At 43.8% G+C, this 17,932-nt stretch overlaps 1 protein-coding gene across 1 annotated transcript; it reads left to right on the top strand.

The window, feature by feature from the left end:
* The first annotated feature begins 325 nt into the window (after positions 1–325).
* On the top strand, positions 326–2,899 carry SCGB1D2 (secretoglobin family 1D member 2). Its single transcript, XM_016922437.2, has 3 exons — positions 326–449; positions 1,376–1,563; positions 2,757–2,899. The coding sequence occupies exons 1-3, from the start codon at positions 395–397 to the stop codon at positions 2,784–2,786; spliced, it is 273 nt and encodes a 90-aa protein (XP_016777926.1). The 5' UTR covers positions 326–394; the 3' UTR covers positions 2,787–2,899.
* The last annotated feature ends 15,033 nt before the right edge of the window (positions 2,900–17,932 follow it).

Here is a 17,932-nt window from a genome sequence, read left to right on the forward strand (position 1 = left end):
CAGCTTCCTGTGCCTTCCAAAGTCAGAATTCACCTGTGCCCTTGAACTGATACAAAGAAAAAAAATAATCAGCAAAACTCAGAAGGAAACAGAATCCCAGGAATATTTCCAGAGGTGCCTGAACATTCACCTGGAACACAGAGCAGAGTTCCTGCAGGGCTACCCTCCTGTGCTCTGCCCCAGTCAGGGTGCAGGGAGGCATGGGGAGGTGACACAGATGGATGGCAACAGCCCTGGGAAGGAGAGGTGGGCTGGGAGCCAGGCCTCATGACCAGTACCAGCTAGACTCCCTAGGTACAAATAGCCCTGGGCTCTGCAGCTCCACAGGCTCCTGGGGTGGAGTCCAAATCACTCATTGTTTGTGAAAGCTGAGCTCACAGCAGAACAAGCCACCATGAAGCTGTCGGTGTGTCTCCTGCTGGTCACGCTGGCCCTCTGCTGCTACCAGGGTGAGTACATCAGTCATGAGTCCAGCTCCAGCCCCTGGGAAGCACCCTCTTCCGAGCACGAGGTCACCTATTCAGGCTGGGGTTAGGATCTGCACAAAACCAAAATTCCAAACCTTTTTCTGTGCTTGTTGAACAAGCCCCTCATCAAGTTCAGAGCTATTTCTTCTACTCCCCAGCACCTACAAAGTTTTATTGAAAATCAGTGCAGGCAAATATTAGGAATTCTTCTGCCTGAGCTTCACTCCTGGGTGGGATCTGTGTCAGATGATGTAATGTGAGGTCTGGGGTGAATCTGGGCTCCGCCACTTCCCAGCCCTTTGACCTTGGGCACAATGCTCACCCTCCCTGAGCCTCCTCCTATCACTGGTAGTTAGCGCTTCTGCCAGGAGCGGCTATGAGAATGGAGTAAGAAAGATTAATACTGTCAAAAGAGTCTAGCTGTGGGCTGAGCATGGCGGCTCATGCCTGTAATCCTAGCACTTTGGAAGGTCAAGGAGAGTGAATTGCTTGAGCTCAGGAGTTTGAGTCCAGCCTAGGCAACGTGGCGAAACTCCAGCTTTACCAAAAGAAATATGAAAAATCAGCTGGACGTGGTGACATGCACCAGTAGTCTCAGCTACTTGAGGGGCTGAGATGGGGATATCGCTTGAGCCCAGGAGGTAGAGGCTGCAGTGAGCCATGATTGAGCTACTGAATTCCAGCCTGGGTGACAAAGGGAAAAAAAAGAGTTTGGCTGTTGATATGAAGTGCTTTCCTTTATTGTGAGAGCTTGAGGAAGTCACACCTGAAGGGTCTGGCATTGTCATCAGCACAACAAATGTATGTGAACATATAACCCAGGGGATCCTGTCTGGTCTAACGTCAGGGAGCCAAAGAGAAAAATCGACTTTCCTAACATCAACTATATTTTTATTCTTTTGCTGCAGCCAATGCCGAGGTCTGCCCAGCTCTTGTTTCTGAGCTGTTAGACTTCTTCTTCATTAGTGAACCTCTGTTCAAGTTAAGTCTTGCCAAATTTGATGCCCCTCCGGAAGCTGTTGCAGCCAAGTTAGGAGTGAAGGGATGCACGGATCAGATGTCCCTTCAGAAACGAGGCCTCATTGCAGAAGTCCTGGTAATTTCCTTCTCCTTTATTTGTCAAGGCTTCTGGTCAGCTGCACAGTATGAAGTGAGGTCAGCTTGCTGCTCTGTGGGGGACACAGGTGGTGGGGCAGCTGCCTTGCTGGTCACCTCTTGAGAAGGTCACCTGGGGCCACAGGGTGGGTGCTACCATTTCACCTGCAGAATTCAACTCAACTGCACACAGCCTCCTGCATGTTCCTCCTTCTCATGTCACCTGCCTGGATGCCATGTCCCCAGAGTGTGCTGAGGACATGGGGAGTGAGCCCGGGCTCAGGCAGAAAGGGTAAAGGGCCAAGCATGGCCGCCTCGCTGCTGGGAGCTTTCCTGAGACCAAATTGCCCTCATGCCATGGACACAGTCACCGTGTAATGTCCTGGGGAGCATGGGAGCCTTGAACAGGGAGAGGAAGGCAGGGAGGGACATAGAGCAGGGGCTCCTGCAGATGTAGCACTGGCAGGCTGGGCTTCTCTGCAGCTTCTGCAGAGCCAGGAAGGAGCCCCTCCCAGCTCCTGAGACCCCATACTCCCCTCTACACCCACGACGCTCTCCTGACCATGGCCAGTGGTCCAAGACCCTAGCTAGTCTACCTCCTGCAGTACCATGGAAGCGGGATGTTCTCACTCTGTCTTTCTCAAGAAATCAGAGGTTTTCCAGGGGCCTCTCTGCCTGGCTGCCTCTGAGTTGCTGTCCTGAGGTTTGGCTGCAAATGCTCATGGAAGCTGCAGGCTCAGGGCTGAGAGGTGCTCGGGCCCTGAGGCAGAATTCCCACATGGGGAGGCTGGAGTCTCCTGGAAACCAAGCTTCCCAGAAGCCCTCTCAGCCCTGACCAACCTCTCAGTCCTGGGTCCCTCATTGTAGGAAACAGGAGACTCCAAGCCCTGGCACAGCCCAGACAATAACCTCTTGCTGCTCTGTCCACCCCTCGTCACTTGCTTCCATAAGGATCCTGGGCCTCACTCCTGGATCACCCCAGGGCTATTGGCCTGGCAAGAAAAGGCTGCTCCATCGCCGGCATGGGTGCTGTGAGGCCACCAGGTCTAGGCCTCAGTTTTCCAAACTGAGTTTTTGCCTCTGCCCTTCCAATTGCCTTTGGGGGCAGAATCCCACTGGCCTCTTGGATGTGAGCCTGTCATCTCCAGCAGCAGCATGACTGACCCCACCTTCTTTTTTCTTTTTCTATTTTAGGTGAAAATACTGAAGAAATGTAGTGTGTGACATGTAAAAACTTTCATCCTGGTTTCCACTGTCTTTCAATGATACCCTGATCTTCACTGCAGAATGTAAAGATTTCAACGTCTTGCTTTAATAAATCACTTGCTCTCCACGTCTCCACTGGTCTTGTTATAATCCTGCAGTCTCGAGCCTTGAGTACAGGGTGGTTTCCATAGTGGAGTGGCCTTTTGCTGTGGGTGATAAGTAACTCCAGAGAACCAGCATCCTGTTACTAATGGGGCCTGAGTCCAGGTGTCACAGAGGGGAATATTTGGTAGGAATTATCCTGCATTCCTTACAGATTTCCCATCTTGCAGCCGTGAATAAAAACCATGGTAACAAGGACACAGGAATTGAAATGTTCCGCTGGTCTTACACTGAGAGAACCCCCAGCCTGAATGGGTATCCAGGCCGAGGGTTCCCACCTATCAGTGACTTTACTCTGATGTCCCCTCAGACCCACAGTCAGCCTGCTTGGTCCTCTCTCTGCACTATGCTTTCTCTACCCCGTCATGTCCAGTATACTTCATTTTCCACTTATCACAATTTGGGGGCCTCTTTAGGTTTCAACCTGGAGTTCACATTGTTTTACTCCCCATGCTCAGAGCACTCCTCAGCGTCTGCATCACTCACCAGCACCTGAGGTGAATGCTTCCTTCCTCAAGCTCTCCCAAGAGCTCCAGAGACCAGCACCCCCTGACAACTGGACAGCTCCCAGTGCGCACTCCACAGTCATTTCAGGAGCAGGATGTAAAACTGAGCACGGGGTCTGCCCCCAGCCTGCTCTCCCTTCCATGAGCCCATCCAGGCTAAGGCACCCACCCAGCAAGCCCCCTGACCAGGACACAGAGAGACACCACAGTTTCCCTGCTTGGTGTCCTGTGACTACTGGAACAAAAATCTGCAAACTTCATGGCTTAAAACGACTGATTCTCAGGCATCTCTGGGGGTCAGAAGTCCCAACATTAGTATCACTGTGAAGACGTCAGGGGGCAGCAGGGCTCCGCTGCCTCTGGGGACTCTTGGGGGGAATTCACTAAGGGTTGCTTCTGGCTTCTGGGCTAATAATTGTCCTGGTCCTGTGGCCACATCACTCCAACCTCTGCCTCCATAATATGTTCCCTTCTTTTCTTTCTACATCAACCCCACCCACCTTGGCTTTTTTTTTTTTTTTTTTTTTTTTGAGACGGAGTCTCGTTCTGTCGCCCAGGCTGGAGTGCAGTGGCACCATTTCGGCTCACTGCAAGCTCCACTTCCCGGGTTCACGCTGTTCTCCTGCCTCAGACTCCCGAGTAGCTGGGACTACAGGCACCCGCCACCATGCTCGGCTAATTTTTTGTATTTTTAGTAGAGATGGGGTTTCACCGTGTTAGCCAGGATGGTCTTGATCTCCTGACCTCGTGATCCACCCACCTCGGCCTCCCAAAGTGCTGGGATTACAGACGTGAGCCACCACCCTGACTTTTAATCACAAAATACACAGGTTTGGTTTTGGGACCCTGCAGATTATTCAGAATAACACCCCATCTCATTATGTTTGATCGTGTCTGCCAAGTGCTTTTTTGGTCATATAATGGAACATTCACAGATTTCAGGAACTAGGATGTGGGTATCTTTCAGGGTGGGCATGAGGCAGCCAACGACAGCTCCCCTCCCTCCTGACTCCTAACAGTGCACTGTGTTCTATTCCCTCCATTGCCCCAGAATCACCTTTACGAGTTCCTTCTTTCCCATCACACAATCATATCACAGTCTGGTCTATGTCCTCCCCAGCTCTGACCAAATTCTCCTACATTGTCTTGCAGCCTCTATGAACTCTTCTTACTATACATCCTCCTCATTCATGCCAAGGTAAGTCTCCTAAATTTAAAATGTGATCCTATTCTCTTTTCAACAACTCTAAATGACCAGAGGGCACTGGTTCTCAAGGCTTTCAAGTAAGGGAAATTATTTTTTACCCCAAGCCCATCTTTTTATGATAATAGTCACCATTACACAATTGGCAGGAGGGTAGATAACAGTTATTAATTAACCATTGCTTTTAAAAGAAATTTGTATTTTAATCACACCAGAAATTATGTACACTTAAAGATAGAACCAAGATATATCAAACTTACTATCAGCAGGCATAGCGTGCTGTTGTGTGTGGCAGATACAAGGATTTATGGAGCTCTCAAATCACTGGGAGAAAACCAGAGAGGAACCACTGCTGGAGGAGCGAGTCCACACCCTTGTGTTGCACACAAGGACCTGCAAGACCTGCTTCTGGGAGGCTTTATCTCCTCCTCTCCTCTTCCCTGGGGCACTCTGTGCTCAGCCATACTTGTTTATATCTCATTTTTTGGGCCTCATGTGAGTCACACCCCTGCATAAGTGCATAGGGGTCTCCCTTTCCCTGTATAGCCATCTCTCACGATGACATCTGACAACCTCATCTATAGAATCCACTTCATATGCCTCCTCCTCTGTGAAGCCCTCTCAGATATCCACACCTTATATTTTATCTTTATACACATGTGCACCCACATGCCTAGACATTCCTCTTTTATTATCGGTTTACCTTTCTGTGATATAGGATGCATATCACAGCATTGTTGTGAGAACATATTAAATACATTAATACTATAAAGCACTCAACAAATTATAACAATCATTATTATAATGCTTACAACTACTAGAAGTTTCTAGTCATTGATCATCCTGATATGCATTTTGTTGGAAGAATTCCAAGTTCTCTCTCACTTCATCATCACTAGTGCTCAAGAAGGTCCAAGATTGTTCCCACTAATGAACATGAGAATGACGAATGCCCTATCCAGTGGTCCTCAACCCTGGTTCTGTTTTGGAATCCACTGGGAAGCTGTCGAAATCAAGTGATGCCCAGGCTCCATCTAGTGTATATGTGTCAATCTCTGTGCAAGTAGAGCTCCTGCAGTCCCTGTTCTTGTGCCTTCAGCTCTATGGGTGCAGTCATCCAGTGACCTGGGGAGGCAATATCTGGGACAAGAGTCCCTTGTGATACTCACAGGACTCCCAGCATCACCAGGGCTGTGACCTGGAGGCCTTTTCCTTAGCTACTTTCATCGCTTTTAAAGATTGGAGATGGCAAAGTGCTCACTCTTTTCACCATTATACAGCTAATCACATAGGGATCATCTGTGGTAAGGTTTTCCTTCCTGAGTTGCTATTAAAAGAGTGTGATGTGAAATTCAGTAAGACTGCACAGGCTGGGGCAGGGAAGGAGGGCATTAGGAGTCATTATTTAAGGGCTATTGAGTTCCTGATTGGGATGATAATAATTTTCTGGGAAGGAATATTGTGAAACGTTGTGAATGCCTTTAAGGCCACTGAATTATACACTTAAAAATGGTTTGAAAAGGGCAGGGCATGGTGGCTCATGCCTGTAATCCCAGCGGTTTGGGAGGCTGAGGCAGGTGGATCACGAGATCAAGAGATCGAGACCATCCTGGCCAACATGGTGAAACCCTGTCTCTACTAAAAATACAAAAATCAGCTGGGTATGGTGGTGTGCACCTGTAGTCCCAGCTACTTGGAAGGCTGAATCAAGAGGATTGCTTGAACCAAGGAAGCAGAGGTTGCAGTGAGCCGAGATCGCGCCACTGCACTCCAGCCTGACAGAGTAAGACTCCGTCAAAAAAGAAAAAAAAGCACACACAATCAAAAAAAACAAAGCAAAACAAAACACTCTAAGGGTTGCTGCTGTCTGGGAGGCAGCAGGAAGATACCTGTGAAGGGGAGCTGGGCCTGTATTTTACCTCTGGACACACCCCCGACCAAGACCTGTCGGCATCCCACAGTCAGCACTTCTCTCCAAGTCCATGCTCTCATTGATTCACTTCCTGGATTGCTTCTTTGATGGAGGTATCACAATTTCTAAGAAAATCTAATCCAGAAACCTGAGATTGATGTTTACCAAGGATGTAGGATTCACCCATGCAAGGTCTCCAGACTTTTACCCCTTAAGGCTGTCTCCCATGACCATTGAACTAAGTAGAGTCTCATAATTTCCCCCCTGGACAAATATTATCAATCTCTGCCTAGGCTCTTTTTCTCAAACATCTTGTCCCTATGCTCCATCTGGCATTTTATGATATGCCCAATATTCTTTTTTTTTTTTTTTTTTTTTTTTGAGATGGGGTTTTGCTCTTGTTGCCCAGGCTGGGTTCAAGTGATTCTCCTGCCTCAGCCTCCCGAGTAGCTGGGATTACAGGCATGCACTACCACGCCCAGCTAATTTTGTATTTTTTAGTAAAGATGGGGTTTCTCCATATTGGTCAGACTGGTCTCGAACTCCTGAATTCAGGTGATCCACCCACCTCGGCCTCCCAAAGTGCTGGGATTACAGGTGTGAGCCACCGCACCTGGCCTGATAAGCCCATTATTCTGATAACAAAGCTTAGGTTTCGTTATAGGCATCTTTAAAGTATATCTTCAATGGATCTCAATTTTCTTTTAATGAAATAAAGCTCAATATCTCAATTCATAAATTAGAATATTCAAGTTTTTGTAATAATCACAACCTCACATTGTTTAAGAATACATGTTGTTTTCTTTCTTTCTTTCTTTATACTTCCATCTATTCTCTCCCAATGAACTAACCATGGTTTCTGACAGAGTTAGAATCTAGGAAAAGAGGAAAGAGAAGGAAATCAGAAAGTTCTGAATTGACTTGCCCTGTTTTGTGTTGGTTCAGGCTCTCTGGGTCTGTCAGATGCTTTGTGTCCTGGACAGTTCCATGAGTGCTTCTGAAAGCCCACACTACCTAGGTAATTTTCTAGAATAAAAAGATTGAAAAATCTATAGAAATCCACTGATTTCCCATACCAAAACAATTTTGATCATATTTTGGAACATCATCTTAAATAAAAGCCCCCCACTTTTTTTTTTGAAAGAAACAGCGAGACACTTACAAGAATGGGGAATAATAATGGAACCAACACAAGAACAGGAAGGCAGAGCAGTAACACTCAGAATTCAGAGTATTTCAACCTGTAATTCTACACAGATGTGAATCTACATCCAGGCTACAATTATTCAAGCATGAAGACAAAATAAAGATATTTTCAGGCATGCAAATCTGCAAACATTTTATCACCAATGCACTTCTTTTCAGAAAGTTATTGTAGGATATGCTCCACCAAAAAGAAGTAGAACAAGAAAGGCAAAGATGTGGGATTGGATACACAGGGATTATAATAGGAGTTACTGGATACATCAACAGAACAGCAAGAAAAGATTATTGAGAACACGGAAATACCCCCACAGGAAAACAAGCTGAAAGTGAGAATGGGACTGGGAGGTCTGCAGAGGAAGGGCAAGGAATAATCACTTTTAATAAAACACTTTTTTGCATTATATTCCTTTTCAAAACATGCATCTATATCAACTTTTTAAAAATTAAAACTGTAAAAAAAAGGATGTTGGAAAACAAATCAAAAGGAAAGGGAGCATAGAAGAAAAGTGGCAAAAAAGTGGGCAGAGAGGAGATAATTTGGCAAAAAGAAGTTAAGAAGATGCAAATGGCCTCAGGTCAAAGCAGAATCTACACCACACTGTACCATGGAGGAAGATAGTATATTTTGTTGAAAGAATTAATGAATTTCCTTAAAGAATTAATTAGCAAGTTGAATGGGAAGACAGGATGTAGAACTAAAGAAAGACACAATGTATATCACTGAGATGAGATCTTACTACACAAATTAAAAGCCTGCAGACATTCAAGGAAATATCAAGGAAGGCTTGCAGAAGAGGTGATGGCTGAGTTGGACCATGAAGCACCAAGAAGATGAGGATGGCAAGCAGAGGAAGCAGGGCCTCCAGGTGCATGGAGCAGCCTGGGCAAAGGCATGGACAGAAGGCTGAGCCAGCCCCCTGGAGGACAAAGATGCTCACACTCTTTTTGGCATCTTGAAGGCTCACAGATATTTCTCTAGCACAGGGTTTCTCAATCTTAGCAGTAGTGACATAGAGGGCAAGTAATCCTTTCTTGTGGGATCTGTCCTGTGCATTGTAGGAGGTTCAGCAGCACCCCTGTTCTCTGCCCACTTGATGCCAATAGTGTCTGGGCTGCCATACAGCTGTGACAACCAAAAACATCTCCAGACTAATGTCTGCAGGGATGGGGAAAGTTGGGAGTAGATGTGTCCTAGTTGAAAGTCACTGCTTTGGAGTGGGAAACCTTGTCAGTTCTGCTATACAACTATACTAATACTTCTAATGATCAGACTTCCACAAAGTTGGGATTACTACAGGTACAAGAAAATAGGGACATTGAAAATAAAACAAATACCAACTTGATGATGAAAATGTTAGTGCAGATATTTGAAGAACCAAATCAGCAGTCACACATGTACAGGATTAACTTTTAGCCACATACTATAGGGAAATGTTAGGTTGAGTAAAGTTCAGGGTTTGGTGAGGGAGCCAAGGAGAATTAGCCAGGGGCTGACACCTGATTCTGGCTCTGCTTCCAAATTCAGCTCCTGGTCCAAACTCATTAGATAAATCCAAGTCATATGCTGTTATGGTAACAGTCACTTTTGGGGAAAAAGGACACTGAGGTGGCCTAGGCACTAGTGGTACAGTCTCCAACTACCTCTTCTTTTAGCTGATTTCCTCCCACCCTGATCCCAAAGTCCTCACCCAACAAAGAACATCATTGGTGTTAGTGTCCAGAATGTGACCGTGATGTGTGGTTAGTGTTGCATCTGATCCCTGCCTTTACTAAAGATTCAAATGTAGATGAGCACCTATTTCTAAATACACCTTATAACATAACATGTAATATCATCAGTGAACTCTTGCAAACAGCAAATTCTGCTCTGAAAAATAATTAAAAATTGTTCATTAGGCCCATACCATATGATGTTGCCATGCAAAGAGAGGATGTGCACAGGACTTGCTCTCAAGAAGCATGAACAGAAAGGAGGAGTCAACATCAGGGATCTGGAGATGTCAGAAGGGAGCTGCCCACAGAGAGCCACAGGGTCCTGTGAAGGAGGAGATCCCTGGAGATGCAGGGATCAGCAAAGAACACAAGACCTGCGTGTGTAGAGAGCCAAAGATCCATGGGTCGTGACCAACTCAGCATTCCACTGGAGGCTATATGATCAAACAGCAAACTGTTTATCATGAATGCAGGATGTGGGCAAACTTGTGACTGCACCTGCCACCAGAAGGTTTGCTGAGGGCAATCACTCCGTGGTGCCATGCTCCTTGATGTTACCTACTGGGACATCTAGAGCCTACTGTTTGAAGAATGCAGTCTTGCAAGCCTGCTGTAAATCAAGCTGCTGACCGACAACCACACCCCCTTCTTGCTATCTCTTTTACCTAATAAATACGATGGGCTGTAAAAGCTTAGGGCCCTTGTTCACTAAAAGCAAGGAGCCCCCTGACCCCTTCTTCCAAATATACTCTCCTGTCTTTATCTTTATTCCTGTGTTCATCCCCCTTTGTTCAGTCCAACAGGGACTGGGGCTGTGTCAAGTGGCGCCTGAACAGGGACTTCGAGGACATGAACAAAAAAGGTCTGCTGGAGCAGAGGAACTGAAGTTGACAAGACAAACGGGGACCCTGGGATGAGTCTGCCAGCAGTGGATATAAGGCCAGTGCCCTAAAGAGGTACTGGGAGTGAAACAAGGTCAGTGCTCTAAAGAAGTACTGGGAATGGGAAGTTTTCTGAATCAGGGTAACATGGGACAGAATTTGTCTATTGAAGAAAAATGTTATGTGCAGTTTCTTAAAGTTCTGTTGAGACAGTTTGGAGCTCAGGTTAATTCGCAGACACAAAGTTTCTGCAGGAAGTTATTATGCATAATCCATGGTTTTCACAGGCAGGCACTCTTGATGTGGAAAATTGGGACAGAGCAGAAGGATTAAAACAGGCTCATCAAAAAGGTCTTAAAGTTGATTCTTCTGTTTTCTCCACTTGGAGTTTGGTCCCTACTCTCCTTCTGCCATTATCTCCTTCTTATTCTGCTGGACAGCAGGTATCATGTTTTAAGTCTAAAAATCTGAAAGAATCTTTGAAAATAAAAAACAGGAGAGGGAGGATAAAAATTGGCCTATACCACCCCTCCAATAGCAGAAACATCTGTACCGCCTCCTTCAGTAGCAGAAATAGAGACCCCAATACAAAGAACGTTACACTCTGCTGCCATAGCTAGAGAGCCCTTAGGACCTTGCGTTTTTCCTATTTCCATAAGTCATGATCCAAATAATCCACTGCAGTGTACTCATGAACACATCCCCCACCTAGAGTTTAAGTTGTTGAAGGAATTAAAAACTAGTGTAGTTAATAATGGGATACAGAGCCCATTCACTTTAGGATTGCTAGAATCTGTATTTGGTGATATGCGCTTTCTAACCTTTGATGTAAAACACTTGGCTTGAACTTGTTTGTCTGCTAGTGCATATCTGACATGAAATTTAAATTGGCAAGAAATGTTTGCAGACCAGGCTAGACAGAACTGTGCTGCTGGACACGGAGACATTACAGAGAATATGCTCTTAGGTAATGGTCCTTATTCAGACCTGGAACATCAAATGGCACTCCCAGACCCTGCTTATCAGCAGTGTGCACAGGCCACTAAATGTGCCTTGGCCACAATTCCTGAAGATGGAGTCCCAGTACAATCCTTTCTACATATCATGAAAGGGTCACAGGAGCCCAGTGAACAATTTCTTTCAAGATTACAAGCAGTAGTGAAGCGTCAAACTCCTCATACCACTGCTGCAGAAATGCTGACCTTATCTTTAGCTTTTGAGAATTCAAATGCGGATTGTAAATGTGCACTGGCACCTGTGAGGTGTACAAAAAACTTGGGAAATTTTCTCAGAGCTTGTCAGGATGTAGGAACTGAGCTTCATCACTCTGCAATTTTAGCTCAAGCAATGGCTAATTTAGTAATTGACAATTCTGAAAGGAGCCAAGGATTAAGCCCAAAAGTAGGAAAATGTTATAATTGTGTAAAAACTGGACATTTTAAAAAGGAATGTTGCCAGATCTCAGGACATAAAGGGTCTTATAATGTAGTTCCCCCACCAGTGGAAAAAACTCCAGGACTCTGTCCTTGCTGTAACAAAGAAAATCATTGGGCTAATGAATGCCGCTCAAAATTTCATCAAAATGGCACCCCCCCATCAGGAAATGAGAAGGGGATCCGGACCTGGGCACCTCAAACAATGAGGGCATTCCCAGTTCAGACCACAACCCTGTCTCAGGGATGGGTCCCAGGAGAAGCATTGATTCCCTCACTCCAGGAACACCAGGAAGTGCAGGATTAGATCTCCCAGTCAGAAAAAAAATTACATTAGACAAACCTATCAAAGTTCCACTGGCATTTGGGGACATTTACCAGCAGGATACGTGGGACTAATTTTAGGCAAAAGCTGCCTTAACTTGCAAGACTGCATCCTTCAAACAGTAGGCTCTAGATGTCAAAGTAGATAACATCAAGGAGCATGGCACCAGGGAGTGATTGCCCTCAGCAAACCTTCTGGTGGCAGGTGCAGTAGCGAGTTTGCCCACATCCTGCATTCATGATAAACAGTTTGCTGTTTGATCATATAGCCTCCAGTGGAATGCTGAGTTGGTCACAACCCACAGGCCTTCAGCTCTCTACATGTGTGGTCCTTGATGTGCTTTCAGGAATGAATGAAGTGGTTCAACCCAGAGTGACTGAGTCAAGGGCAGTGGAAGAGGGGTGTCCACAGGGAGCAAAGATCCCAAGCAAAAAACTATGGGGCTTGTTCAGAAATAAATCCTGAGTTCACGCACTTTGGGAGGCCAAGGTGGGTGGATCATGAGGTCAGGAGATCGAGACCATCCTGGCTAACACAGTGAAACCCCATCTCTACTAAAAATACAAAAAAATTAGCCAGGCATGGTGGCAGGTGCCTGTAGTCCCAGCTACTTGGGAGGCTGAGGTAGGAGAATGGCCTGAACCCAGGAGGCAGAGCTTGCAGTGAGTTGAGATCACACCACTGCACTCTAGCCTGGGTGACAGAGTGAGACTCCATCTCAAAAAAAAAAACAAAAAAAAAAACCAGAGTTCACATAGGGCAGCAGAGTCATGGACACCAGCACCCACCTGAGCCATGATGCATGGGTCCCTCAGGGTCCAGCTAAGGAGTGAAATAATATTGAGAGAAGCCTGTGGAGCCACAACACCTGACTTCATATCCTGGTTCTGCCTCTTCCTGGTTGTGTCCCATGAAGTTCTATGGAATCTCTGTGTCCTGTCTCCTGCAGCTGAGGTTGAATGATCTGCCACCTTACAGCATGGTGACCACAAATTCGTTTGCTCAGGACAGTCCTGGCTTACATCGTTGTCCTGGCTTCCCACCCATTTAGGGTTCCCTCTCATTCGCAAAAGTGTCCCTCATTTACAATCAATATTACGGTCATCTGGATCATAGGATGGTGGTTGTGGGATTAAAAGAGGCTTACAACAGTACCTGCCATTTAGTAATTAATATAGAATTTTTATTCATATCTTATTTAACATTTTCATGAACATTGCTAAGAAATTAGATCTCAAATGTTATGACACACAAGTCTTCCTCTTATAATTCTTCAGCCCTCCAAAGCTTGGGATTGTAGGCCATTCATTTGTGTTACTCTTATATTTATAAAATTAGTCACATCAGTTTTGTGCTACATATGATTTTCTTCTGGAGCTGCTGTTAAAGAGAGTGAGGTGACACCTGGGCCCAGTGGCTCATGCATGTAATCCCAGCACTTTGGGAGGCTAAGGCGGAAGAATCACTGGAGGCCAGGAGGTTGAGACCAGCCTGGTCAACACAGTGAAACCCTGTCTCTACAAAAAATACAAAAATTATCTGGGCATGTTGACACACACTTGTTATCCCAGCTACTCAGGAGACTGAAACAAGAGAATGGCTTGAACTCGGGAGGCAGAGTTTGCAGCAGTGAGCCAAGATCGTGCGGCTACACTCCCACCTGAACTCTGCCTCCAAAAAAAAAAAAAAGTGCAAAGTGAAATCAAGCCAGATTCTACAGTCTGCAGCTCTATAGTCAGGGGCAGTCTGAGTGGTAGTAAGAAAGTAAGAAAGTAAGAAAGTGATAGAAAGCTGGGCGGGCCTGTATTTTAATCCTCATTGGACATATTCTCCCAGAACCATTAACACTGCAAAGACAATACATCTCTTGCTATCAACTTTCTGCTTGATTCACATTCTATATATCTTCTTTGTTGAAAATATCAACTATTTTTAACAAACTCTGGCTTAAAATAAAAAGAAAACAGAGCTTTACCAGGTACAAAAGATTTACTTATGCTCAGTCTCTTGATTCTATTGCTTGCAGCCTCTCCCACACCTGTTGGCTCATGTAGGGTCTCAAAATGTTTTTTTTTTCTTTGCAAAGCTTTGCTTATCTCTACCTAGACTTTCTTGTTGAAATCACTTTTGCTTATTATGTACCTAACACTCTAGGACAAAATCAATGTTGTGAAAACAAAACTATGTCTTTCTCATAGGCTTATTTAAAGTAAACCTTCAATGGCTCTCCTCTTTCTACAAAATATTGCTCAGTGTCTCAATTCAGAAATTAAAATATGCAGACCTGTGCGTTAATCAAAACTTCACAGTGACTCAAAATTAAGCCTCTCTTTTCTCCTCTCCTTGACACTTCTACTGATTCTTTCCATGGAACCTACCCATGGTGTATGACACTTCACCGTTGGGGTGTAGAAAGAGGCAACACAAAGATATGAAAGTTCTCAATTAATCCAAATGCTTTTGTGATTAGTCTAGGTTCTCTAGGCATTATGATGATTCATCTCCTAGAACACAGTCACATGTCTCACAAAGTCCACACTACTAAGATCTCTCATTTCCCTGATGTTTTAAAAATGACTGAAAAAGCAACAGAGTTTCAGCAAAGTAAAAGTATCATTGGATGAAAAATGTATAAAATAATGAAAGACCAAATTAAAACAGTATAACAAATAGTATATATGTGGAGGATAAATTAAAGAAAAAAAACTATGAATGTAAGACGAAGAATGTTGAAGAATTAACTCACAATGTCCAATTACAAAACTCCACCATGAGAAAGAGAGAAAATGGTGGGAACCATAATATCGAAGAAAGAACACACAAAATCATCCCAAAATAAAGGATATAGAATTAAATTAAGAAGGCCTTCATTCTCCACTCCAAAAACAATCAAGGTGAAATTTTGGAACATTATTTTCAAAAAAGGATCTTTTCTCTAGAAGAAACACATACCAAGCTGTGGAATAAAAATGGCATCAACACAAGAAACTTAACTGTAAAGGAGAAATACATATTTGTAGAATTTTCTGCTTATAATTCTATAATCAGTCAACTTTCATTTAAGCTTGAAGATAGAATTAAGATATTTTCAGTAACACAAAATTTCCCAAGCCTTTTCTTTTTTTTTTTTTTTTTGAGACAGTCTTGCTCTGTCACCCAGGCTGGAATGCAATGGCAGGATCTCGGCTCACTGCAATCTTCACCTCCCAGGTTCAAGCGATTCTCCTGCCTCAGCCTCCTGAGTAGCTGGGACTACAGGTGCCCGCCACCATGCCTGGCTAATTTTTTGTATTTTTAGTGGGGTTTCACTATGTTGGTCAGGCTGGTCTCGAACTCCTCACCTCATGATCCGCCTACCTTGGCCTTCCAAAGTGCTGGGATTACAGGCGTGAGCCACGGCACCTGGCATCCCAAGCTTTGTTTTACAATGGCCTTTTATTTTTTTTTTTTTTTCAGAAAGATAATGAAAGATATCCTGAAGAAAGGATGAGTAGGAGAGAGAGACAGGGATGAAATCAGTGTTGAGGATTTCACATAGCAATAAGTGGTGTTAGAAATACATCTAACCAATGAGGTTAAGAATCTCTGCAAGAAGAAGTATAATACACTGATGAAAGAAATTATAGATGACACAAACAAATGGAAAAGTATCCCATGCTCGTGGACTGGAAAAATCAACATCATTAAAATGTCTATACTGCTCAAAGCAATCTACAGATTAAACACTATTCCTACCAAATTACCAACATTATTCTTCACAGGATTAGAAAAAAACTATTCTAAACCACATGTAGAACCAAAAAACAACCTGAATAACCAAAGCAATTGTATACAAAAAGAACAAATTCAGAGACATCACATTACTGGATTCCAAACTATACTACAAGGCTATAGTAACCAAAAACAGCATGCCACTGGTTTAAAAAAAAAAAAAAAGACACATAGACAAATGGAACAGAAGACAGAACCCTGAAATAAAGCTTCACATCTACCACCAACTGATCTTTGATAAAGTTAACAAAAATAAACAACGGGGAAGTGATATTTTATTCAATAAATGATATCGGAAAAACTGGCTAATCATAGGGAGAAGAGTAAAACTGGACCCCTACCACTTATCATATAAAAATTTAACATCAAATGGATTAAAGACTTACATGTAGACCTCCAACAAAAATTCTGGAAGAAAACCTAGGAATTACTCTTTTGGAACTACTCCATCTGAAAACCAGCGAGACACCTTCCCTGCCAGTCACCACTCATGGTCCTAAAAGAAATTAAGACTAAGTCCTCAAAGGCAAATGCAGCAAAACAAAAAATTGACAAGTGGGACTTAATTCAACTAAACTTCTGCCCAGTAAATGAAACAGTCAACAGAGTAAATAGACAACCTACAGAAAGGGATAAATGATCTGCAAATTATGCATCTGACAAAGGACTAATGACCAGATTCTATAAGCAATGTAAACAAATCAATTTTAAAAAACCCACAAATAACCCTAGTAAAAAGTGAGCAAAGGACATGAAAAGACACTTCTCAAAAGAAACCATACAAGGGACCAAACAAACATATGAAAAAATGCTCAACATCGCTAATTATCAGAGAGATGCAAATCAAAACCACAATAAGATAGCATCTCACACCAGTCAGAATGGCTGTTATTAAAAAGTGAAAAATGATGAATGCTGTCAAGGCTGCGGAGAAAAGGAACACATACATTATTGGTGGGAAGGTATATTAGCTCAGTCCCTATGGAAAGCAGTTTGGAGAGATCTCAAAGAACCAATAATACAATTATATTTGACCCAGCAATCTCATTACTGGGTATATACTCAAATGAAAATAAATTATTCTACCAAACAGACACCTGCACTCATATGTTCGTTGTAGCACTATTCATAGTAGCAAAGACATGGAATCAACCCAGGTGTCCAGTAATGGTGGATTTCATTAAGACAATGTGGTATGTACATACCATGGAATACTAAGCAGTAATAAAAAAGAGAAAAATCATGTCCTTTGCAGCAACATGGATGCAACTGGAGGCCATTCTCCTAAGTGAACCAATGCAGAAACAGAAAACTAAATACCCAAATACCATGTGTTCTCAATTATAAGTGAGAACTAAACGTTAGGTGCACATGGACACAAACATGGAAAAACAGACACTCGGGACTCCAAAAGGGGGAGGTAGGGAGGAAGAAGAGGTTGAAAGACTACCTATCAGGTACTATGTGCACAATTTGGGGGACAGGATCTTTAGAAGCCCAAACATCAGCATCAGAAAATATACTCACGCAACAACACTGCACATGTACCTTTGAATCAAAAAAAAAGAAAGTGTAAGAGATGTCTTCATCTGATGATGAACAGAGAACTGCATTAAAAATTAATTAGATCTGCCAGGCATGGTAGCTCACGCCTGTAATCCGATCACTTTGGGAGGCTGAGGCAGGCAGATCACTTGAGGCCTGCAGTTTGAGACCAGGCTGGCCAAGATGGTAAAATCCCATCTCTACTAAAAATACAAAAAATTAGCCAGCATGGTGGTGGGCACCTGTAGTCCCAGCTACTTGGGAGTCTGAGGCAGGAGAATCTCTTGAACCCAGGAAGGAGAGGTTGCAGTGAGCTGATATTGCAGCACTGCAATCCAGCCTGGGTGATAGAGCAAGACTCTGTCTCAAAAAAAAATTAATTAGACCTATGAAGGTAAATACCAGGAGAAACAGTGAACCAAGTTCAAGGTAAGTATGGACTATATTGTGAGAATGGAAAGGAACAGAGAACTACTGTTTTTAATTAGAATCTATTTAACACAATT

The sequence above is a fragment of the Pan troglodytes genome, chromosome 9, assembly GCF_028858775.2.
Source record: "Pan troglodytes isolate AG18354 chromosome 9, NHGRI_mPanTro3-v2.0_pri, whole genome shotgun sequence".
Classification (NCBI taxonomy): domain Eukaryota; kingdom Metazoa; phylum Chordata; class Mammalia; order Primates; family Hominidae; genus Pan; species Pan troglodytes.